The 20514-nt window shown below is 37.0% G+C and overlaps 2 protein-coding genes across 2 annotated transcripts in view; one reads left to right on the top strand and one right to left on the bottom strand.

Annotated features, from left to right (window-relative positions):
- Nucleotides 1-5024, top strand: part of ACSS3 (acyl-CoA synthetase short chain family member 3) — a 106441-nt gene extending 101417 nt beyond the window's left edge. The window contains exons 15-17 of the mRNA XM_031055606.1: nt 3643-3742; nt 3823-3998; nt 4268-5024. Of these exons, the coding sequence (XP_030911466.1) occupies nt 3643-3742; nt 3823-3998; nt 4268-4333 (342 nt within the window). The 3' untranslated portion in view covers nt 4334-5024. The remainder of the gene's footprint in view (nt 1-3642; nt 3743-3822; nt 3999-4267) is intronic.
- A 2962-nt stretch (nt 5025-7986) lies between these two features.
- The window catches only part of PPFIA2 (PTPRF interacting protein alpha 2), a 287287-nt gene continuing 274759 nt past the window's right edge, over nt 7987-20514 (bottom strand). The window contains exons 24-31 of the mRNA XM_031055538.1: nt 19779-19802; nt 18973-19148; nt 18036-18133; nt 16087-16262; nt 15924-15992; nt 14817-14976; nt 13136-13228; nt 7987-9431 (exon numbers count right to left, since the gene is read on the bottom strand). Coding sequence (XP_030911398.1) covers nt 13170-13228; nt 14817-14976; nt 15924-15992; nt 16087-16262; nt 18036-18133; nt 18973-19148; nt 19779-19802 — 762 coding nt within the window. The 3' untranslated portion in view covers nt 7987-9431; nt 13136-13169. The remainder of the gene's footprint in view (nt 9432-13135; nt 13229-14816; nt 14977-15923; nt 15993-16086; nt 16263-18035; nt 18134-18972; nt 19149-19778; nt 19803-20514) is intronic.

The following is a 20514-nucleotide window of genomic DNA, read 5'->3' as shown; positions in this document are numbered from 1 at the left end:
GTGATTGATTGCTAGTTACAAATTTCCCTGATGACATATCAATTGCTTATTCAGGGAGTATAGGGAAAGGTGTGCTGGGCGTGTACAAGAGAAAAATATGCTTTTAAGAGCTCTGAATTTAACTGTTCTCTGAATTAGAAACTAATCTGCAAGTTGTTTTTTGGTTTATAACGTCTGTTAGTCTAGTGGCTACTTTATTTCGAAGGCTAGAAAGCTTTGAATGGTAGAAATTCTAATTACACAGAAGTGAACAACTTCACATAAACATTAATCCATCAAGGACTGATCAGCCAGGGAGCTGAAACAGCTGCTGCCCTGACTGAGATTTTTGGCAGGAATCTCATCCCCACCCCTTACTGCTGTACTACTTATGGGCCAAGTGGGGCATTTTCTTCGCTTCAGCCTTGGTCCGAAGCTGCTGTAACAAATGATTAATTGAATCATCTCATCTGCTGTATTACCTTTGGATTCATCATACTGAGCTCAGCATCTCTGTTTTTCTCCCTGCTAGTTAGGTCTTACCCCTAGAAACATAATGTTTTATGACACTAACATTTTAAAACATTTTCTCTTCACCGTTTGAACAAAGCTAAAAAACAAGAGTGATGTTAATGCGTGCACAGCAAATTGCTAGTTAAATGGGAAAGTGTTAAGAAGACCGCAATTCCCTCCTCAGTAAGATCAGTAAATACAGAATTAGAGGTCCATTAAATCACCATGTAATTGACAATCACCTTGTTGAGCAAGTATGTTATCTACATTTGCATTTTAGTTGCATTACAAGTTTAACTGGTTTTCCCTTAGTGCTTTGACTAAGTGTTTTATCTCTGTTATGTTCCACACAATTTTTTCCTTTGTCTGCTGTATCTGTTAATACTATTGGAGCTCCGTGTTTACTGCAATGCAGTAGATGTTACAGTTTACCTGGCCAATTAGTTAATGGTGGCTATTATGGGAACCTCATCTTGCATGTTGATCCCCCCCTCTTCTTTGGTCTGTAAATCTCCGGTGTCCCTTCTTGCCCCTTCCTGAAAAAAACAAAGCTTAATCAAATCTTGTTTATCTGAGGCAACAGACTTGAGAACTGAGGAATTTATAATGAGAAATCCCTTACCCCTCATCACGATGTTTCTGTCTGCTGCTGTATTTGCCATCCATCCTTGTACCTACTGATCATACTGGGAAAACCAGTATTTCACCTCCTGGAGTTTTTAATTACGTTTAAACAATTTTTAATTTTATTACTTTTAAACAATTTTTTAACTTGTTTTACGAAGTTTGATAATTTTAAAATTGGTATTTATTAATTACTGATTTCAGTTATTTGAAGTTAGCATTTGTCAAAGTCAAAGGTATGTTGATTGGACTTTGGATCGACTGAAGAAAAATACTACAATAACTACACTATTCCAGCTAACCATAAGATTTACAAATAAGTGACAGACTAGAATGAGAAAAACAAGGTACAACAAAACAATCTGGCAACATTTAAGTCTTCACCTTAGGACTCTTGTTGATGCCTGGTAGATAATTATGATATTTGATGGTAATGCCAGTTTACTGTAGCTCTTTTTTCTGTGTTCCTGTGGAAAACAGTATTTACTGATTTACTGTGGTTGTAGACTTAATAGTCTACTTTTCCATAATTCATTGTCTTTCCTGTTTTGTTTTTTTTGGGGTTTTTTTGGTTATATATGCCTATCAGGTTTCTGTGGCCATGGTTAAGAAGCTAGAGCAGGAAAAAATGGATATTTATAGCAGGAAATGGAATGCATTACTGAGGCTCTGGTCTGTAAGTGACCAAAGTGCATTAAATCTATGTGATGCAATGAAACCCTGTAGGGATTTGGATTTGCATAAGATTAATCCCTATATGATTTGTCAGTGTGGATTCAATGACTTTTGGATAAAGTAGGCTGCACCTGAATTCAAATTCACCTGCATTTGTGTATATTCAGCTTTTTGAATTAGGCTCTTCTGCCCTTCTAATTCTTATATAAGCCCAGTGCACTCTTCTGTATTTAGTTTGTGCACATCATATCTAATTTCTGTGAAAAATAATCCAGTTTCAAAAGCTGTGCATAAATGGTCATGCTTCTGTACTTTGATAGAGCATGTATCTACTGTCAGGTCAGTGTTTTCCATTTGCCTTTTTTCTGGCATGGGACATGTCTAGGGTCATAGTTTGTGAAATGAGTATAGTTTCTGACAGTGTGCTAGAAAAACATTGAGTGGATTTATTTTGCTAAAAACTACTTGGTGTGTGTTGTACTGACCATGACACATGGAGTCAGTTTCTCCTTCCTGTTTTGACTGTAAAGCCAAAGAATGGTGAAATCTGTTTTGAAGATGGGTTATCATAGACCCTTTGAATTGTTCCTTTCCCCATCAGTTTCATAAACAGGTCATACAAGAACTTGCCTTTTTTAATTGGAGCAACAGTGTTTCAGCTTTCCATTATTTCAGTTTTTTTCTTCCCTTCTTCTCTGTACTTTTCCTGTCTTTCACATTCTTGCACCATTGTATGAGTAGCCAATGCAAATATGGTATTCCTACTTAATAAAAACAACTAAAAAGTGTCTTTATTCCTAAAACCTTTGATTTTGGCAACACAGTATGTGAAGTTCAGTTATTAGCAAGCACATAGTCTTTGTATGCACAGATAAATTAACAAGCAAAATCACATTATGTGGCTTCTGTGTAGGGTCATGTTAGGTCCTCCTTTCAGTCCAGAGGACTGAAAAGTGCTGAAAGCACTGTTGACAGCAAAATGCCCCAAGGTGAGGGGGTAAAGTAGAAGAGCCAGTTGCTTTGGAAGAGGATTCGCAGCTGCTGGCATCTTAAGGCCAGCTTTGTCCCAGACTTGGTGACATACATCTTGGTATGTACTGAGACATCTTGGTGGCTGTTTTCCTGGAAGTGAGTACCTCAACTGGCTAATTGGAAGCTTACATTTTTTTTACCTGAAAAAGAGTTTGATATATTTTATCAATGTGATGTAGTGTAAACATGTAGTAGGAAGGAAGGAAGCTCTGGTTTAATTCCCTTTTTGTCTCAGGAAGCTGAGATCTAATGTTTTCAAGAGAGTGAGCTAAGCTAGGCTGGCTGCAAGCCAAGGCTGGACGTGTATTTGGCCTTGGTTGAAACGATGCTTTTATAGGAACAAAGAATGAAAAAAAAAAAAGAGTCAGAGAAAATGAACCAGTAGACTTTATAAGTCTGTAGTAGGAGTGCTTCTGTGGTTTTCATCCTTACTCCCTACATTTAAGTTCAATGTTACTCATAATGTTCGACAAATGTTATTTGTTCCAGCAGAGATCTCACTAACAAAACCAAAGACATGATACTCTCACAAAGCTGTAAGGAAATTACCTGTGGTTTGTCCAATATTTCTATTTCGTGCTGCTAAAGTTTTTATTTCTTCTGTTTGTTTGAAAAGCATGCATGAGTATATATGAAAATATATACACATGTACATCTTCAACACATTTAATTGGAATCTTAAGGCGTACTGATCTTTTGCTGTCAAAATGTAAGAAAAAGTCTATGCTATTTGTCCATACCATACCATACCATGCCATTGTTTTTCACTGAAATGTTGTCTATTATTAGTTCAGTTTTGTTTTCTTTTCCATCCCTCAGTGTATTCTCTTCCATCCCGCTGTGGCAGACTGTGCTGTTGTGGGCCAGGAGGATCCTTTAAAAGGACATGTTCCATATGCACTGTGTGTACTGAAACAAGGTGAGAACTCACTGATAACTGATGTCACTAACACATGCAAAAGTCTCAGAAAAGATAAAGGATTTTACCTTCTTCACTAGGTGTAAAGACACAGGAGAGTAAGATTTTGAAAGAGCTTGTTGAGCGAGTTCGGACCAACATTGGTCCCGTAGCAGCTTTCCAGAAGGGGATGTTTGTGACACAGCTGCCAAAAACACGCTCTGGCAAGATCCCACGTTCTGCTCTTTCTGCACTCGTCAGTGGAAAGCCATACAAGGTAAGTTAGAGATGCTTGCTTCAATGAATTAGGCACACATGCACATCCAAAGGCACAACGTGGTTTTGATTCTCTTTAATGTTCTGCAACTGGTCCATGACTTCAGGTAGTACTTCATGTTTTATTTCTATTGCAGATTATGCAAGATTTTCATGTTTCAGAGCTTTACAAATACTTTTTTCTTGATTGCTTTTGAAGTATAAATTTAGAAGAATCTCTGAATGAAATTCTTATCTACTATTACATGCTACTGTATTCTTACTTTTCAGATAACACCAACCATTGAAGATGCTAGTGTGTTTAAACACATTGAAGAATCGCTAAAGAAAAATTAAATGGGATAATACATAATAACGAGCATTTCAGTTATTCAAGTATACAAAGAAGCATTTTTTTTGTTACTAACACATTTTGAAAACAAGTAATGATTTGGGACTAAATGTTTTTACTGCAGAAACATTACTGTGTTCTTTACCATCTTACCACAGGCACTGACACATAGTAAAGTCTCTGCATGCTGTCAATATATTCTGGTTATTAAGATGGCTAAGAATTGCAAATAGAATTCATACATTGCTGTAGTCTTAAAGGGAAGGAGTCATTGGATTTTCCATCTTATATGATGTCATGTGACCTTACATTTCAATCTGTTATTTTATAATTTGAACAGTAACTTTTGTTTGGCTAAAGCAGTTTACAAAAGGTAAACCATGAACAAAGGAAAGCAAAAAAGGAATTTGATTGTGAAAATTGTTGCAGACATAAATTGTTCTTACCTGTAAATTGTAAATTCCTGTCTTTCAGATTTTTTCCAAAATTAAAAATTTTAAGTTTAGTTCTGTTGATTCAATTTTCTTTTTTTCCCCAAAGTCATTCTGCCATAAATTAGATTTCTATAATTTTTTTACTCAATAACTTTCTGAAGAGTCTTTTCTGTAAAATGATAAATAATTCCTGGCTTTCAAATCTGTGAAAATCTTGATTTGTCCACAGTAATATTCAGAGAACCCCATGCATATTAAATAAAGGCAGGCATTTACCCTTTGCATTTTCTGGTAATTTTTTTGTGGTTTGTATCTCTTATGATAAGGACAACCAGAATGTGCTTTTGCTGTCATAATTAAGCATTTTAGGCTGAGATACATATAACTAAGAAATTTAGCAAATATGTACACTAAGCAGCTCATTCTGGACATTATGGGCCATTCCAGACAGGTACAGGGTTCTCAACAAGCCAGGGGATGGAGGATACACTTCTTACATACATTACTTCTCAAACTGCAGGTATTTAATTGAACAATAAATGTGAAGGTCCTTGTAAAAGTAGATGCTCCCAGGAAAGTATAAAAGCAGAGAAGTTGCTCAAACACAGCAGTACTTACCAGAGAAAGAAACAGTAAGTGATATACAACAACATCTTCTGAATTTGTCTAAGAGAGGTCCCCAAAACGTTCCAGAAATACTGTTATGTAGTGGTGGATAGAGGTAAGGATGATATCCCTGTGATATCATCCCTCTACAGATCCCAACAGATTGATGTAGGAGCTAAAAAGTAATAGGCTCCACTTAACATGAACCATACCCTGGTGGTGCCTTGTGCTTGTGACACTTTTGTGGTGTTGTTGAGCTCTACCAGTTACATAAGAACTGAATAAAAAGTCCATGTGTTTTTCACTAGGGACTGCAGACAGCTGGGCCAGTCATGTTGAACCAGGTCATAGTCATGCTAAAACAGTCCAGTTTGAGCCTGTGCTGTCCTTGTTTCTTGCCAATCATTGCATAAGATACCCTCCTCCCTCTCAGCTATTCTCTTCAGTTGAAAATCACAATCTGAACAGGGAATAAAACATGCAAACACTGAATAAAGGCTAATGATCCTTTATGGTAGACATTCTAAATATACAGGTTGGAGATTTAAAACTGGGCATAATTTTGCTCTTCAGAAATGTCCTTAAACTTCTGTGAAGTACTTCTTTTAGAAGTGGCAGTTAGTTTAAGATATTATTTTCTTCTGGATGAATTATTCAACTACAAAGGCTTTAACAGGAGGCCCATGGCAAGTATTGGACTGACTTGCAGAGACTTTTTTCTTTTCACAATGCTCCAACTTAGCAACCTGTGCTGAACAGTTGCAGAGCAAGAGGGAATTCTTGGGTGTTGTCAGTGGTGTGGTTTTTTTAAAATCGGTGAGACGCTATAAGAGTCATCACAGAGAAACTGTGGCACATTCACAAGGTGTGTGGCCACTACTTTTACAATTGAAGGTGAGACATTGTTATGTATATTTCTTATCGTTACCTCAGCTGCAGCCATCATGTAATTTCGAGAGCAGGGGAGGGGAACTAATTAGTGAGAACAGAAAATCTCTACAAGAGATCCTGCAATGCATGTAGAGGAAGAGAATTAATTTCCTAGATCTTGCATAATTTTCCCAATGGTTACTCATGCTCCTACACCAGTGTCTCCTTTTGTAAGGAAAAGTAAACTGCTTTCTAGTTTGGGTCTCTTCTTTTAAGGAGGTGAAAAAATCCCACAAAATCCCCAACAGAATTAGTAATAGATTTCAGGCGTGCACTTACCTTTCTGAAGGGCTGTGTGCTTACATTAATATCAGTAAGAAACAATTATCTTTCCTCTGAACTCTTCATAAAGAGCTTCAGTAGGTAACATTGTTAAGGTGTCTCCATGACAAAAATATTTGTAATAATTTCTGTTTTCTGAGGAAGCCTGAGCTGTTTTTTCTTTTTTTCTCTTTTTAACAAAAAAATCTTGTGGTATATTTTTTTACTTTATTTTGGTAGAAGTGATTTCAGATCAAGACTTGTATTTTAAAAAAGGACAGAGCATTCAGTTGTGCTGACTGTACTGCCATGCTGGTAATGTGGAGAATTCCAGAAATATCAAATGTCTCATGCATCAACATTCAGAAAACCTAGACAAAGAAAGGCACCTTATTGCAGCAATACAGTATGGGGAAATCATTGTTTAATGGCCATTACTTTTGTTTTCCAAAAGAGCCTTTTGCTGAGGAGCTGCAATTGCAGAATGCTTTGTCTTGGCCAAGCTCAAGAAAGGGAGAAGAAATAGTTACCCTTGTACATAGCTCTGCTGCTGCCCAGCAACCTGGGTATACCATCAAGAACAACAAGTCCATTTGACGAGTGGTAGGACAGCAGTGATTTTCCTAATTTTGTTTTCAGAGAGAAGCAGCAAGTGGGTAGATTTGAATGGTCACTGAGTTGCTGAATTTTGTCTGGAAGAGGCACATGTAGTAGTTATTCTCAGTGTACTGAAAGGGTTGGAGCCAAGTAGGCAACAGTTAGCATAACTGCTTTTTCTAGCTATAGAGCTTCAGCTTGTGTGAGGGCGACAGGGATGAATTAGGAGGCTTGATATGTTATCTTTAAATCAAAACTGAAGTCACAATAATACTATTTTAAATTCTTCTAGTCTGTTTTCTTCCACTGTGAAATATGTAATTTGTGTGTGCTGTACTCCTGGGGCAGGACAACTTTCACACTGGTCATAAAATCTGGCTCATTCTTTTCCTCAACACACTTCATTCCGCTTTGCCCCTAAGTTTTAGTGTCATCTGCAAAAGGAATTCTGTAAAACAAGAGCTGGTGTTTGAGGGAATGCGTATTCACATGATATTGCTGCCACTAACAGTGTTTGCATTGCTTTACTTTGTGATATTCTGCACTAAAATAATCCAAAAGGAGGCTGAGGGAGGAGAAGAATGTTGGTCAGCCCAAGGAACTGTGCGTACAAGAGCCCTGACTTTCTACAGTTATGGGCTATACCCCTGCCAGCACTTTGCACCCATCAGCAAGATCTGTGCTCCCTCTCGTGGCAGATTCTCAGCAGTAACTGCATCGTAACTCATCCCTGTTAGTGCCAAAATGTTCTTATGCTTAGCTGTGAGAAGCATCTGGTTTCCAACCTTAATGCTACTACATACCAAACGTAACAGACTAATGAACACAAATAGCACTGAATTCTCTTTTTTATTGACATTGGGGGAGAAAAATCTTTCACCATCTGATTGACCGAAGTTTGCCAAATAAAAATAGACAAAACAAATGTTAATGTACGTGCAAACATTGCAGATCAAACTGCTAAAAGAAATAACTAAAAGACAGGTCTTGAGCTAAGATCAAGCAGCTGAAAAATAGCAAATAGTTAAATGACTATTAAGTAGGTCTTACTTTGAAACTTCCCATTTAAACAAAGAATAAACAACAATAACACCACCAAATAAAGCCACAGCAGGTAATAGTTGCTCTTCTAAACTTTTATACACTAAATATTAATCACTCTGTCTTTCAGTTATTTCCTCTGATAAAACTGACTTTTGTGAAGTCTCAGCAAGGCCATCTTGGCTAAAAGCATAACATTAGACAGGAGCCTGTCTAATGCCCTGTTAGAATGAAGAAATGGTGGGGGTTGGCTTCTTTTTTCTTTCTTTTTCTTTGCTGAATATATCTGGAAAGAAGAATCTGATTCTATGCAAATACTAGATTTATTTTTCCAATGCTGGCTGGTGTTTGAAGATCCTGGAACGAAAAGGTGGCTCTTGGTAAAGCAAGATTCTTCTTGGTCCGCAGGTAATATAGAAGAAAGTTTTTGGGTTTTTTGTACAAATCATGTTTTATTAAATTGCTTTTTATTTTTTTATAAACAGTTCTTCTGGATTTATGTGTTTGTTTTTAAGAGGTGAGCCATCACGGTGCTTCTCTGTAGGTATCTAACATGTCCATTTTGTCTTTAGATGTCCATTTTGGCTTCAGTTCCAGGTTGTGTCATTCTATTATACATCATCAGAGGCAGGTGTTCAGCTTTAAATATTGACAGATTTTTCTCAGTAGGAACATGTTGAAGCTTCTAACTCTGCTAAACATATCAATTTGACTGTTACAATCCAAAAACTGTAAAAATGGTGGAATGGAAAGATACAAACGGTATTATTGACACTGTATTGTCAAATGTTTGCACTGAGACCCCATGTACCATAGATTTCATTTTTAAAAAATCATATTTATATCCATTTACATAAGACTTACACATTTTAAAAGAAATACATACACAGTAAATACGTAAATGTCTAGTATTTTACAATAAAACAGATGTAACAATGTAAAGATGAGTGGCTTCATTTGATAAAAGCTTTGGATGTGCACTACTGTCAAATTTTTGATGACAGAGATGCTGAGAGAAAAGGGGGAGATTGTTTTGTTTTGTTTTCTTTAGTAATTTAGGTATTTTTTATTCATGTTTTAAACTAACCAGTACATGAAAGGAACATCATATCTGTTTGTATGATAAACATTATGTGTTCTCTTCTCTATTAACCTGTTCTTGCACAGAGTTTTAATGCTCTTTTCCTAAGTAGTGGTAGTGCACTTCAGGTAAAGTAGAAGAAAGAGATGACATCTAAGAAAAAAAACAAACATTAATTAGCAAGATTTTATGATTCTAATTCAGTATAAAGTGCAATGACAACAGAAAATGTACCACTAAGTAGTTTAGTAACTAAGTTACTAAAATATGGATTGTGAGTATTTGTGGGAGGCATGCATTTGTTTAATTTTAGATCTGCAGCATAAAATTACTAATAATTCATTTAAATTTTTTACTAATTGTCCTCACTCAACACAGACTGCTGCTTATGTTCATTTTGCAGTTGTTTTCCTGCTGTTTTGGTGCAGCACTGGGGTGAGTTTACTGCATCTGGAGACCTTTGTCTGTTTGGCACAATGCGAAGCATATTTTCCGTGTATAGACATTGCTGATGTACTTCGTGGTTCTTCTTCCTAGTTCACTGCAGCTTGACAGCATTTACCTTTTTCACCCTGATGGCTTCTTTGCTATGGACTACCTGCTTCCAGCTATCATTCACATCTTTTTGGAACACTGCTTCTCCATTTGTCTTTACAAATCCTCTTTTGGACACTTCATTGGTAAAGTACGTAACTGATATTGCCAAATCTCCTTTAGTATTTCATTAGAATAAAAGTTGAAGTAATATGTTCTATTGCTCCAGCCTGTGGCAAGAAATCTGTCCTGAGTGACCCTTCTGACTTGGCAATGACAAGTGTTTTAGAAGTTAAAAGTGTTGGGAAAGCTTGGATAATGTCAGTGCCAAGTCCACTGCCTATGTGAAGACATTGCCGCTGCTCAGCTGGGCCACCACATCTAGCCACCACAGCAGAAAGCTAGATGGGTCCCATGTGCTCTGTAGTACATTTCTTTGCAACATTAAATGGCCAGCACCAGCAGCCTTAATTGTTCTTAAATTTCTGATACCAAGTGCACTAAAACAGGCCTGTGCAGAGTAAGCTCATATAAGTGTTCTGAGAATGTCTGCACATGGTTTCTGGCAGCTCATTATGGTTTCAACAAATATTCAAAAAAACCCCACCTGAAATGCAGTTTGAAAGCATATGAACAGGACACAGCTGCTCTGAACATACACTATACAGACACTGGAAAGTTGTACCAAACTGATGTTGGCATAAACTGTTTGGACAAGCCTTTGACAGTCTCTGTAAGAGACTGTCTCTTACTCTCACAAGAGTAGCAGAATGCAAGAATCTGCAGCCTGCTGTAATCACAGGCCATCTGCATTTGTTCCATGTGCAGTCTGTTTGCTGCTTTCTTTTAGGCCTGCTCTTTCTAGGCATGTTTTCCTTTACTACATGGAAAACTCCCTTATCTTGCTATTGTGTGGTAGCTCATCCAGCTATCCCTCCCCTCTGCTGCTTAGTTCCTGCTTATGTGCATGCAGATGATTCACCAGAGTATCACAGCTGCTGATGTAGTCTAGGCAAGGTGTTACAAAAGCCTAGGACTCTGTCTAAGATGGATCTGGAAAATTTCAGGAGGTATGTTGTAATGAATAATCTTCCCTTTTGTCCAAGTATCAATCATCTCCTTCCATGAAGAAACTGTTAGTCAGGAACTGTGCTGACAAAATTCTGAAAATTCCTCTGTTGCCCTTCAATATGATATCTCCCTCTATGGGCAGTTTATGAAATAAATAATAAATAAATATGTTTCTGTCATTCTTGAGCTGCGGGCAATTTGTTTAAATTTTCAAGTTTGATATAATAGTGAAGGAAATATTTTCCCTGCATGGCTGTTTTTTGGGGGGAGGGGGAGGGGTGGGATGTTGGTTTGATTTTCAATATAATGTACGGGAATCAAAATTACTTGAACTTGCTTTTTGGTTTATTACCTGCATAGCATTTTGAAGTTGCCGTTACAGTAAGTGCATATACTAAAGTTCTAGTTCACACCATCTTGTTCCTTATCTAAAAGGAGTACATGGTAAGTGAGAAGAGAAATACTAGTATATTATTGTCAGTTAACCTAATGTATTAGACTTTACATATAGATGTAAATTTGCATGTAGATGCAAATTTGATATCCTTATAGACCACTCAAGCATTTAAGTAGTAGAATAGTGGACAAGCAGCAAGTGCTGATGTGATACATACCACTGATACTTGAAACACTACTAATACTTCAATAGAAATTGAAGTTAACTTGTATCGCTTGTAAGACTTTATATACACACCTTTTTGCTCAAAATACATACCTTCTATACATATATAGTGCTAGAAAAATTTGCTACTTTACTTTTGTTTGTGCTTTGCTACTTTTTAGATAATTTTTAATATAGTGGGAATAAATGGTTTGGATAGTCTTAAATTAATTTTTTTTAGTGCATCAGTTTTCCATTTCTGCTTTTATTGCACTCTTCAAGCCTCACCTCAAGTGCTTGGCCAATTACTGTTGGCCTAAGAGATAGCTTCGTGTTTGAACTTCTTGGTCATGCTTTATTGCTTCCAACATTGTGATTCTGAAGCTCATAGGAGAAAAGGTTTGTATCTCTGCCTTCCATTTCTGTTGCCACTGAACCCTGTAAGAGTCCTGTCACTGACTTACTGATACAATACCATGCTCGAATCTATAATGCATACACATGAAAGCATTTCTGTAGCTTATGTGCTTCATCATCGTCTTTGTAGATTCAGCTGTTAAACTTTGCTTTTTCAGAAAAACAAAACCAAACCAAAACCAACAAATAACCACACCCTGCCCCCAAGCTTATTTTTCAGGGGTAGCTCAAAAAGTTCCCATTTTTACTAAGAGGAAGATTTTATACTCTTGCAATCTTTTGAAGATCTATGAAGTAAAGCTCATGTCATCAGGAGGATCCTGAGCAATCCATTTTTCCCACTGTTAATGTTTGCTATTGCTAAGTATTTTTTGAACCTACACAGAGTTAGTAAAATCTCGACAGCCCCAAGTCTGTCCCAGTCTTGGGAATCAAAACAAAAAACCAGCAACTTGCTTGCAGATCCTTGCATGTCTTGCCTACAGTATCCAACAGCTATTGAAGCATAATTGATGCCTGATGAGGTTTTGGTGATATTCAAATATTTTTTCCAGCTGCCTTGCAATTCCCCAAGTAACTAAATGGAAATTGTTTTGGTGAGAAAATACTAGCATAAAATGGTGCCATATTGATGTAACTACTCCTCATGTGTGTATTTTTTCCAAAAGCTGGAATAAAATAGAAAACTGTATTTCCACAGAACTGTGGAAAAGTGACTCTGTGATATTCATAACCACACTCAAAAGATATATGGTGAAAAATTTAACATGAATTCCACTACTAGATTTGATACAAAATTGCATCCAGCTCAGATAATCCTTTCTTTGTCAATTCTGAATGATTTGAGAAGTGCAGGAATCTCTGTAATAGATAAATTTTCAAGATTTTCTGTATGGGTAAGTCTGTGCAGCTACCAGATGTTCTAAATTGAGCCATAGCTTTAATTAAAAAAAAAAAAAAGTAAATCTCTTCTGCTGTACTACTGTTGCCCCCACATTCCAGCTCCTAGTAGAACTCTTCCAAGTTCTCATAAAGTAAGTTCATTCCCTGTGCCTTCTTCCCAAAATAGGGTTGGTAGTGTCCTGTGGACTGAGCTTGAGACTTGTTATGACCAAATGACCACCCTAGGGAGTCCTTAGTTACGTCCTCTGCTCTGTGTTGGTTTGTGCTTGGATAATGTGGGGTGTAGTGCAGTCATAAAGAGCTTTCATGATGGCCCCTACAGAATACTCACAACAATTCAGTGCTGGCTTCTTTGCTAGGCCTTGTCAGCATGAGTATGTGCGAACTGTTGAGCTGTCTAACCTCTGCAGTCGTGATGAAGCAACTGCAAATTGGGAAGAAAAAAAAAGGAAACAAACCAGAGCCTCTTTAGAATCATCAGTAAAATGTATCAGTCTATTTACCACTGGAAGGGTGGCTGTTAAATTGCTCTGTGGTTTTCTCTAACATGATCTGAGCATGGTCTAGTTCAAAACTCAGCACTTCTTTATGGCTGATGTACTGTTGGAATCTGTCTAAAGGGAATACAGTGTAAAACTCAATTTTGTCTTTATTTTGTTGTAATTCCTAATGCTCTTACCTATCATGCTGTTTAAATATGATTGCATTCTTACTGCTGAGAGATAGGAAGCCAAATCTTGAATGAAGATACAGGTCTTCAAAATTACTTCCCTTTAAGTCTACTGAGTTCAGTATACCTGTCTCAAGAATTACTTGTCTGGAAGACCTCAGGTAAATCACTAAATCTGCCTTTTGCCTTAGTTCCACATCTGTAAAATGTGGAATATCTTCTACATCATACCATGACTAGAAGATGAAATCCATTAATGTTTATAAGGTTCTTTTATATTACAGTAATGTGGGCAATGGAAATGCCATGGAAGCTAGGAGTCAATGGCATTCAGTGATGCAACCAGTAAATTATTCCATCTGTAACTGCAACCATAAAGTATTAAGGGTGAGAAACTCTAATGGAATTTAGACGGCTTTAATGGAATTTAGGTGGCAATACTGTCATACCAAGTTCATTATCAAGTTACAGGATGTGATCTCTACAAGTTTGGGATAAGTCTATTTGTAGACTGAATCCTGTCATGTTTAAATAAATGGCAGTATTTTAAATGGGGCTGGTTTTGTACTATTAATATTACTACTGTAATATTTCTCAGAACTTTGGGCAGGTATACTTAGCTTTATCTTCCATGCACCTGAAGACATAGCTGCAATGGGGATTCTTTCCTCTGCCTGCTCTCTTACAATGATTTTTAAATTTTACTTACTTTTTAATTATGATCTGCTTGTTAATTTTCCACTCATTTCTGAGTTAGTGCATCTTTTGGAAATCAAAAGATTTCCAGACAAAATTAGGATTGGTATATAGTGACTCAGTGCCTGAATTTCAGCATTTGCTAACTACTCATGTGCTGGTGACTGTTAGCAACTTCAGTTATTTGATGGTCAAGGCTAAGCTATTTAATTTGAAAGTAAGATAGGAAAATAAAGGCGACAGCCCTTTCTAATTGTGTTCTCTAAAACACTCCATCTGCTAGAGAGGCTAATAGGGTGAAAAATTTGCTTAGATATTATATTCAGTCTCAGTTGAAAGTTAGTAACTTATTTCCACTTTTTTTGATTGTTTCATTTACTTCTGTAGGATAGTGAGACTGCCATTTTTTTGTATTTTAAATAAGCACTGTTAGTTTGAAGCAAACCTCAAAAAATCAATAATGTGTCAAGTCAGTGCTTTTCCATTCCCTAATTCAACTCTCCCAGACTCGGTTCACCCTAGTTAAATGAACACAATCATTGTGTTGTGGTGTGAGACAGAGAGACAGACATGCGTTAAAAGTCAGCTTGGCATGCTAGGACAAGCCTGGTGCTTTCCAAGAGGAAGTGCAGGATTGAGCACGTACCATCACTGGCCATCTTCCGCGACTGGCCGGATGTGGTGGTGAGCCGGAATCCTGCGGGCAGCGTTTCTGACGCGCCTGGCATCATGCTGATCCCATGGACCTCGCGTGGCGGGAACTGCCGTCGCCAGGAGGGGCCGCGCCTGAAGTTCTTGTCATCGCTCTGTCAACACAGTTGTGTTTGATAAAGCAAAATGAAGCTTTTTGATTAACCATCCTGCTGTGTGCTATCTCTGCCACTGCCAAATGTGTTCCATAACAACTACCCTGCCCTGCTGCACTGCATCCAGTCACTGTAATGTGTTTAGACATGCTTGTAAAAGTAAAAGCTTGAGAAATATTAAATGCTGGGGTGAAAAACTCTTCTTAAATCTTTGGCTCGATATAGTCAAGGGGTTTAGTATCAGCTATATAAAACTTTCTTACACAGTGACAGAAAGTGATTTATTACTGCATTGGAAGCTTACGTAAAGTACTAAAAAGGATTAAACACTGTGCATGCACAGAATTCATAGGCATCTGACATTTTCAGCAAATTCTTAAAAGTTTTATTTCTCGTTATTTCTTGTTATGTGCCAAAGTCCAAGACTCAAATATTTTTGCACTGGACTCTTATGTTAAGATAAATAATTTCCATAGTTGGATTTGAGATTCCTCTTCCCAGATAACTGCTCCAAATCCCACTCTATTAATACTGATTAACTTTGGAGAACTTTGAAGAAAAAAAGCAATAAAGAACAAACTGAAAAATCTACTTTTTTCTTTATTTTTAAAAGAGGTGTAAATGTCCTAAAGAATAGACTGCACAGGCATCCCACCCACGCACAACCCCCACCACCTGCTCTGGCCAGCAAAACTTCCACTCCATTTTGCATCTTTCCTCTCTGGAAAATGTTCATCTTAAGGTAAGAGTGCAGTATCAAATTTAGCATCCAATATGACACAAATATGTAGCAAGCTGAAGTTTAAAAACCTTGATGGATATTCCTAATTTTTTTTAAAGCTGTAACTGACTCTAACAATGTGAAAATTAACATGTCTTCATGCATTTAATTGAATGTTAATGTTTTACTATGATATTTTATAAATACTGAAAATAAAATTAATTACTTCCTCAAGTCGTCTTTCAGTTCCTAGTGCTAAAAGGTTGTTGTATTCTCTCTCAAGGATCTGCCGTGCCTAGAGATACCAAAGTAAACAATTAAAATGGTTGAAGATGAATAAAAGATAATAATGGGTACAGATTAACCAGAAGCACCATAAGCAAATTTACCTGTGTGTTTTGTGTTGGAATTTGTAATAATAAAGCTAAACTGCTGTAGTCAAAATTTTCATCCAGTGCTATAAGTGAACCATGTACACCACTTTCTAGAATATTATTTGCATATTCTCGGAGACCAATGGCTTGTATCCAGCGTATGACTCGATCATTGCTCCATACCAGCACATCTGTAAGGACATAACACCAGGTCAGTCTCCTGATACCTTGAGAACTTCCAAATTGTATAGGTGCATGTGTGTAGCTGTGCATGCACTGTGGATGTCTTACTGCTTTATTCAATACATGAGGAATGCCACCACTATTCATATAGCTTTAGTACGTCCTACTGAAAAACTCTATGTGATTAATTGTCTTCAGGTACTAATGTTTCCAAAGGAGACATGTGCTTCCAGAGGGGTCTCCATAATGCAATTCTTCCCACTTCCTATATATACCTTTTCAATTTGCAGGCAAGATTTTACAGTGCAAAGGCACTGGAGAAATAGCCATTCCTCAAGGCTTCACATGTGAGTTTTGTATTAAACATTCTGGGAGTTGTGTCAGCACCTATCACATACTAACATGCCATAAGTAAAAGATTAGTTCACTATTTTAGGGACAAAATATTTTTAGTACAGAAAGCTGGTAGACTTGTTAAGGTCCATGCCAATTATAAAGCTAAGGCAACAAAATGAGCTAGGAAACCATTTTTGAGGATTTAGCTATTCTGAAAAAGTATCCTGCCCTGCCTGTAAGGTGAAGAAAAAAGTTACTTATACTGATCTTTAGAGTTCTACGTGGGAGACATAGTACTGAGTTTTCTTTACTAAGAGATGAGGCTTATTCCTGAACCTTTACAAGTCCAGCTGCTGTGGCTGTTCTGGGAGCAGGATTTCTCCATCACCCAGCTGAGAGCATCTCGCTTTTTGGGGTCAGGATCAGCTGAAACACAGTGGCAGGCAGAGACCAAATCCCACCTGGGACCATGAATAACTGACCGATGCATGATGGGGTGAAGGAGGCTATGAATTATTACCCTTGTCCTAGAAGGAACCAGCACTGAAGCCACACTAGAATTTGAGACCAATACCCAATTCCCCTATGTCACTCTCCAGCTAGACCCACTTGGGCTGACTGGCACTGATCCTCAACGTCCAAGGCAAAGTCGTTGCATTAGCGCATGCCATGATGTGCCTTGAGGAAATGCACACTGTCACTGTAGCCCTTCAACTTTTTTTTTTTTTTTAGCTCTTCTAATCAGCACTGTCCTTGAGAAGTGCTAACTGCTGTAGTCACTAGAGCTGGAAAAGCTCAAAGGAATCAAAGGATTCATTTCTGATAGTAGAAAAAAACCCAGCCAGCCTAATTGTTATATATAAAAAGAACCATGCAGTTCTTGCAGTGAGCTGCAACTGCTCTAGAGAGCTTTACACAGAAAAAAAAATTTCAGAATCAGCTGTGAAATCTTCTAATAAGGCCAGTTTTTTTAGGAACTATTCTTATGTACCAATCAACTGCCTCAGTGGTCAACCCTCCAAGCAGCATTTTCTATGATACATTCTGACATAAGAAATCAAAGGCAAGGTCTTCAAAAGCTGGGGCATAGGGTCCTGAGTGCTCCCATTTTGTAGTGTTGCCCCCAGCACATCCCACTGAGCTGCACACTGTTTGGCCTTCTTTTTCTGAGCCTGAAAGAGGTTCAGATAAGATCCATATCCAAAATTCAATTTAGCAAAATGTATGTGTGAAACCACCATTCAAAATTGCAGCCTCAATTTAGCAAAGTACTTAACTGTACCTAATTTAAGGAGATAGGATTTGCTCTGAAGAAAGATGGACTTATGTTAGTTTTGCTTAAAGCACATGCTTAAATGCTTTGCTTAAATGGCATGACAATGGGTTAACAGTGTCGAGCTTCAAAAGAAGAAACATTCCCAGTATTCATTCCCAGCAACTATCACCTTTTATTTCATGCTGACTCATTTCTCTTCGCTTTTCCAGTTCTTTTCTATCATAATTCAACCTCTTTAAACACATGATTCCATATTGCAAGCTTGTTCTGTTATTTAAAGAGAAACATTTACAGAGTTAATAAAGATAATTTTGAAGATGGGAACATATGTAGGATGTATTTCCTACACTTCACATGAGGTGTTTCATAGTACCCATGTACAAAATCTTGAGAACAGAGGGTAAAAAAACTCCACCGACTTCAGGAATGAAATGGAAAAAACAAAATGAGTATGTTTGAATAACTGTTTTAGCATAAGAAACCCAAAGCATTAAAAGAGGTAAAAGATCTGAAAAGGTTAGCCCTTGTGAGCCGTGAAATGTTTTGTCAAATCAGGCTTTTAAAAAGTGACAAATCAGACATTATATTAAAAAGAAATCCACTTCTTGTCACATAAACCTCATTCTCCCTAAAGTTTAAATGCCTTTATTTCCATATTTTCAATTTAGCTTCCTAGCTATATCCCTAGGTAACCCAACAACTGTCAAATTGCTTGTATTGTTAACAGCTTTTATGCACTAAACACAATAGCTTTTCATTATTATGACATCTCAGGGCTTTGAAGCTTAGCCTAGCACTTGCTGATACTTCACACCACTTAAATTATTACTGTTTCTGTATTGTCTAGAGTCTATTGATATATTAATGGTTCCCTGCTTGTTACAAAATTTATCTGTACCAGTATCTTGGTTTTTAGAGACATAATTGCAATGTGGTTGCTATTACTAAAGGAATCTCTCTGAATTCAGATTTCTGACAGTCAGCCCTCTCTTTTCTGTATGTTTTTCCACACTAAAACCACAGAAAGTGGTTTTATTCTGTGCAGCACTGAGCACTAGAGCAGACACAAAAGCATTTTTACGGGTGTAGTCTTTATGCCCACATACCGATGGAAACTATCCACCATTTTGAGGTGCACACGCAGATCTTTCTTTGTCAGGTGGTCTAACATCCTCGCATCCACCAGGCATTCCATGAAATAACTCCGGTACTGAGGTAAACCCAGGCTGGGCAGCCATTCGTTACCTATCCATTCATGGTTCATGTCACCATAAGCCAGGGTCTACAGAGAGAATCAAATGGAGAGAGGGAAAAATTCCTGAGTTTGTTCAAGACTGCACCACAGACTGAAAACAAAATAGGTCTCAAAGAAAAAAATAATGTTGAAAAAAGATTTACGTCTAAAAAAAGTTAGTAATTCTGGTTTTGCTTTATTTTAACACTGGAAGAGGGAACCCATGTGAGATTTGTTACAGAGAGCAGTTTTGCCTGTTGTATCTTGTTTTCTTATGTAAGATTTAAGGAATTTTTTTCAATTTTGAGTTTTAAATGCAAGCAGACTTGTTACACAATCAAAATATGTGTGTTTCATAATCCTACTTGCTTTCAATCGACCTTCTAGAATATTTATGCCAGGCAAACCATGAACATGTTTGTAATACAAACATGGCTCCAGGTAATCCACTAAGGCTTGTTTCTGTCTGTGGGGAGAAGAATTTCATAAATAGCCTAATGACACTTCATAGATACACACCTGAAGTCCTTTAGAGACTAAAAGTTAATTTCAGTTTGGCACTCAGGCTTACATTTAAATGAGATATTTTTAGCTGTGAACAATTTAAACCTAAATCCATCAAATGTAGAGCTCAAGAAATTAATTGAGATAGAAGCAAACCAGGCTCCTCCCAGAAACTTGTACCCAGGCTTCATTGTTCAGCTTAAATTTCACTAGGGTGAGGAAGGGACTATATGAAAAAGCCATGCATATGGAGCTATTGTTATATGAGTTGCCCTATTAAGATGCAAAATAGATTTTTACATCTCACTTTTGTTAATTATTTTGTATTATAAAACAGAAAACTAACAAATTGCAAAATTTATACTAACTAAACAGGATCATGCTCAGGATCATTTTCAAGCCTAACTATGTCTTTGGTTTTGTTTTTAATGTCATAAACAAATGAATAACACAATTAATGCTGGATGGATATATTATCTAAGAGGGAAAATATACTCCCCTTACATCTCATTCTTGTAAGATTTTGAAGAGAAAAGGAATGTCATCAGTAAAGATAGCAAGATTGTGTAAAAGGTTAGCTCTCAAATTCATGGCATATTTAACTGTCCTAGTCTGAAAAATTAGGAAAATGCTTACTCTCCAAAACTCTTAACACAGCTTTAGATGGGAGATAGAATATGTCCCTAGAATGTAGTAATTTCTTATGTGAAAAATATTCACAACATACATACCTATTTTTGCTTTACCTAAAAAATCTGTCCAGAGAATATATTCTTTGAGAAGGACTCTAAAATATCTAAATCATAGTTCAGTCATTGAAATACTGTCACAATATTATATTCCACTATGCATAGTGATGTACCCAATTACATTATTATCAACTTTCAATTTTAAAAAGTCACATGAAAGA

This window comes from Geospiza fortis, unplaced genomic scaffold, assembly GCF_000277835.1.
Source record: "Geospiza fortis unplaced genomic scaffold, GeoFor_1.0 scaffold166, whole genome shotgun sequence".
NCBI classification, from domain to species: domain Eukaryota; kingdom Metazoa; phylum Chordata; class Aves; order Passeriformes; family Thraupidae; genus Geospiza; species Geospiza fortis.
Note: the sequence above shows the minus strand (reverse complement) of the source record. Positions and strands in the feature narration are given on the sequence as shown.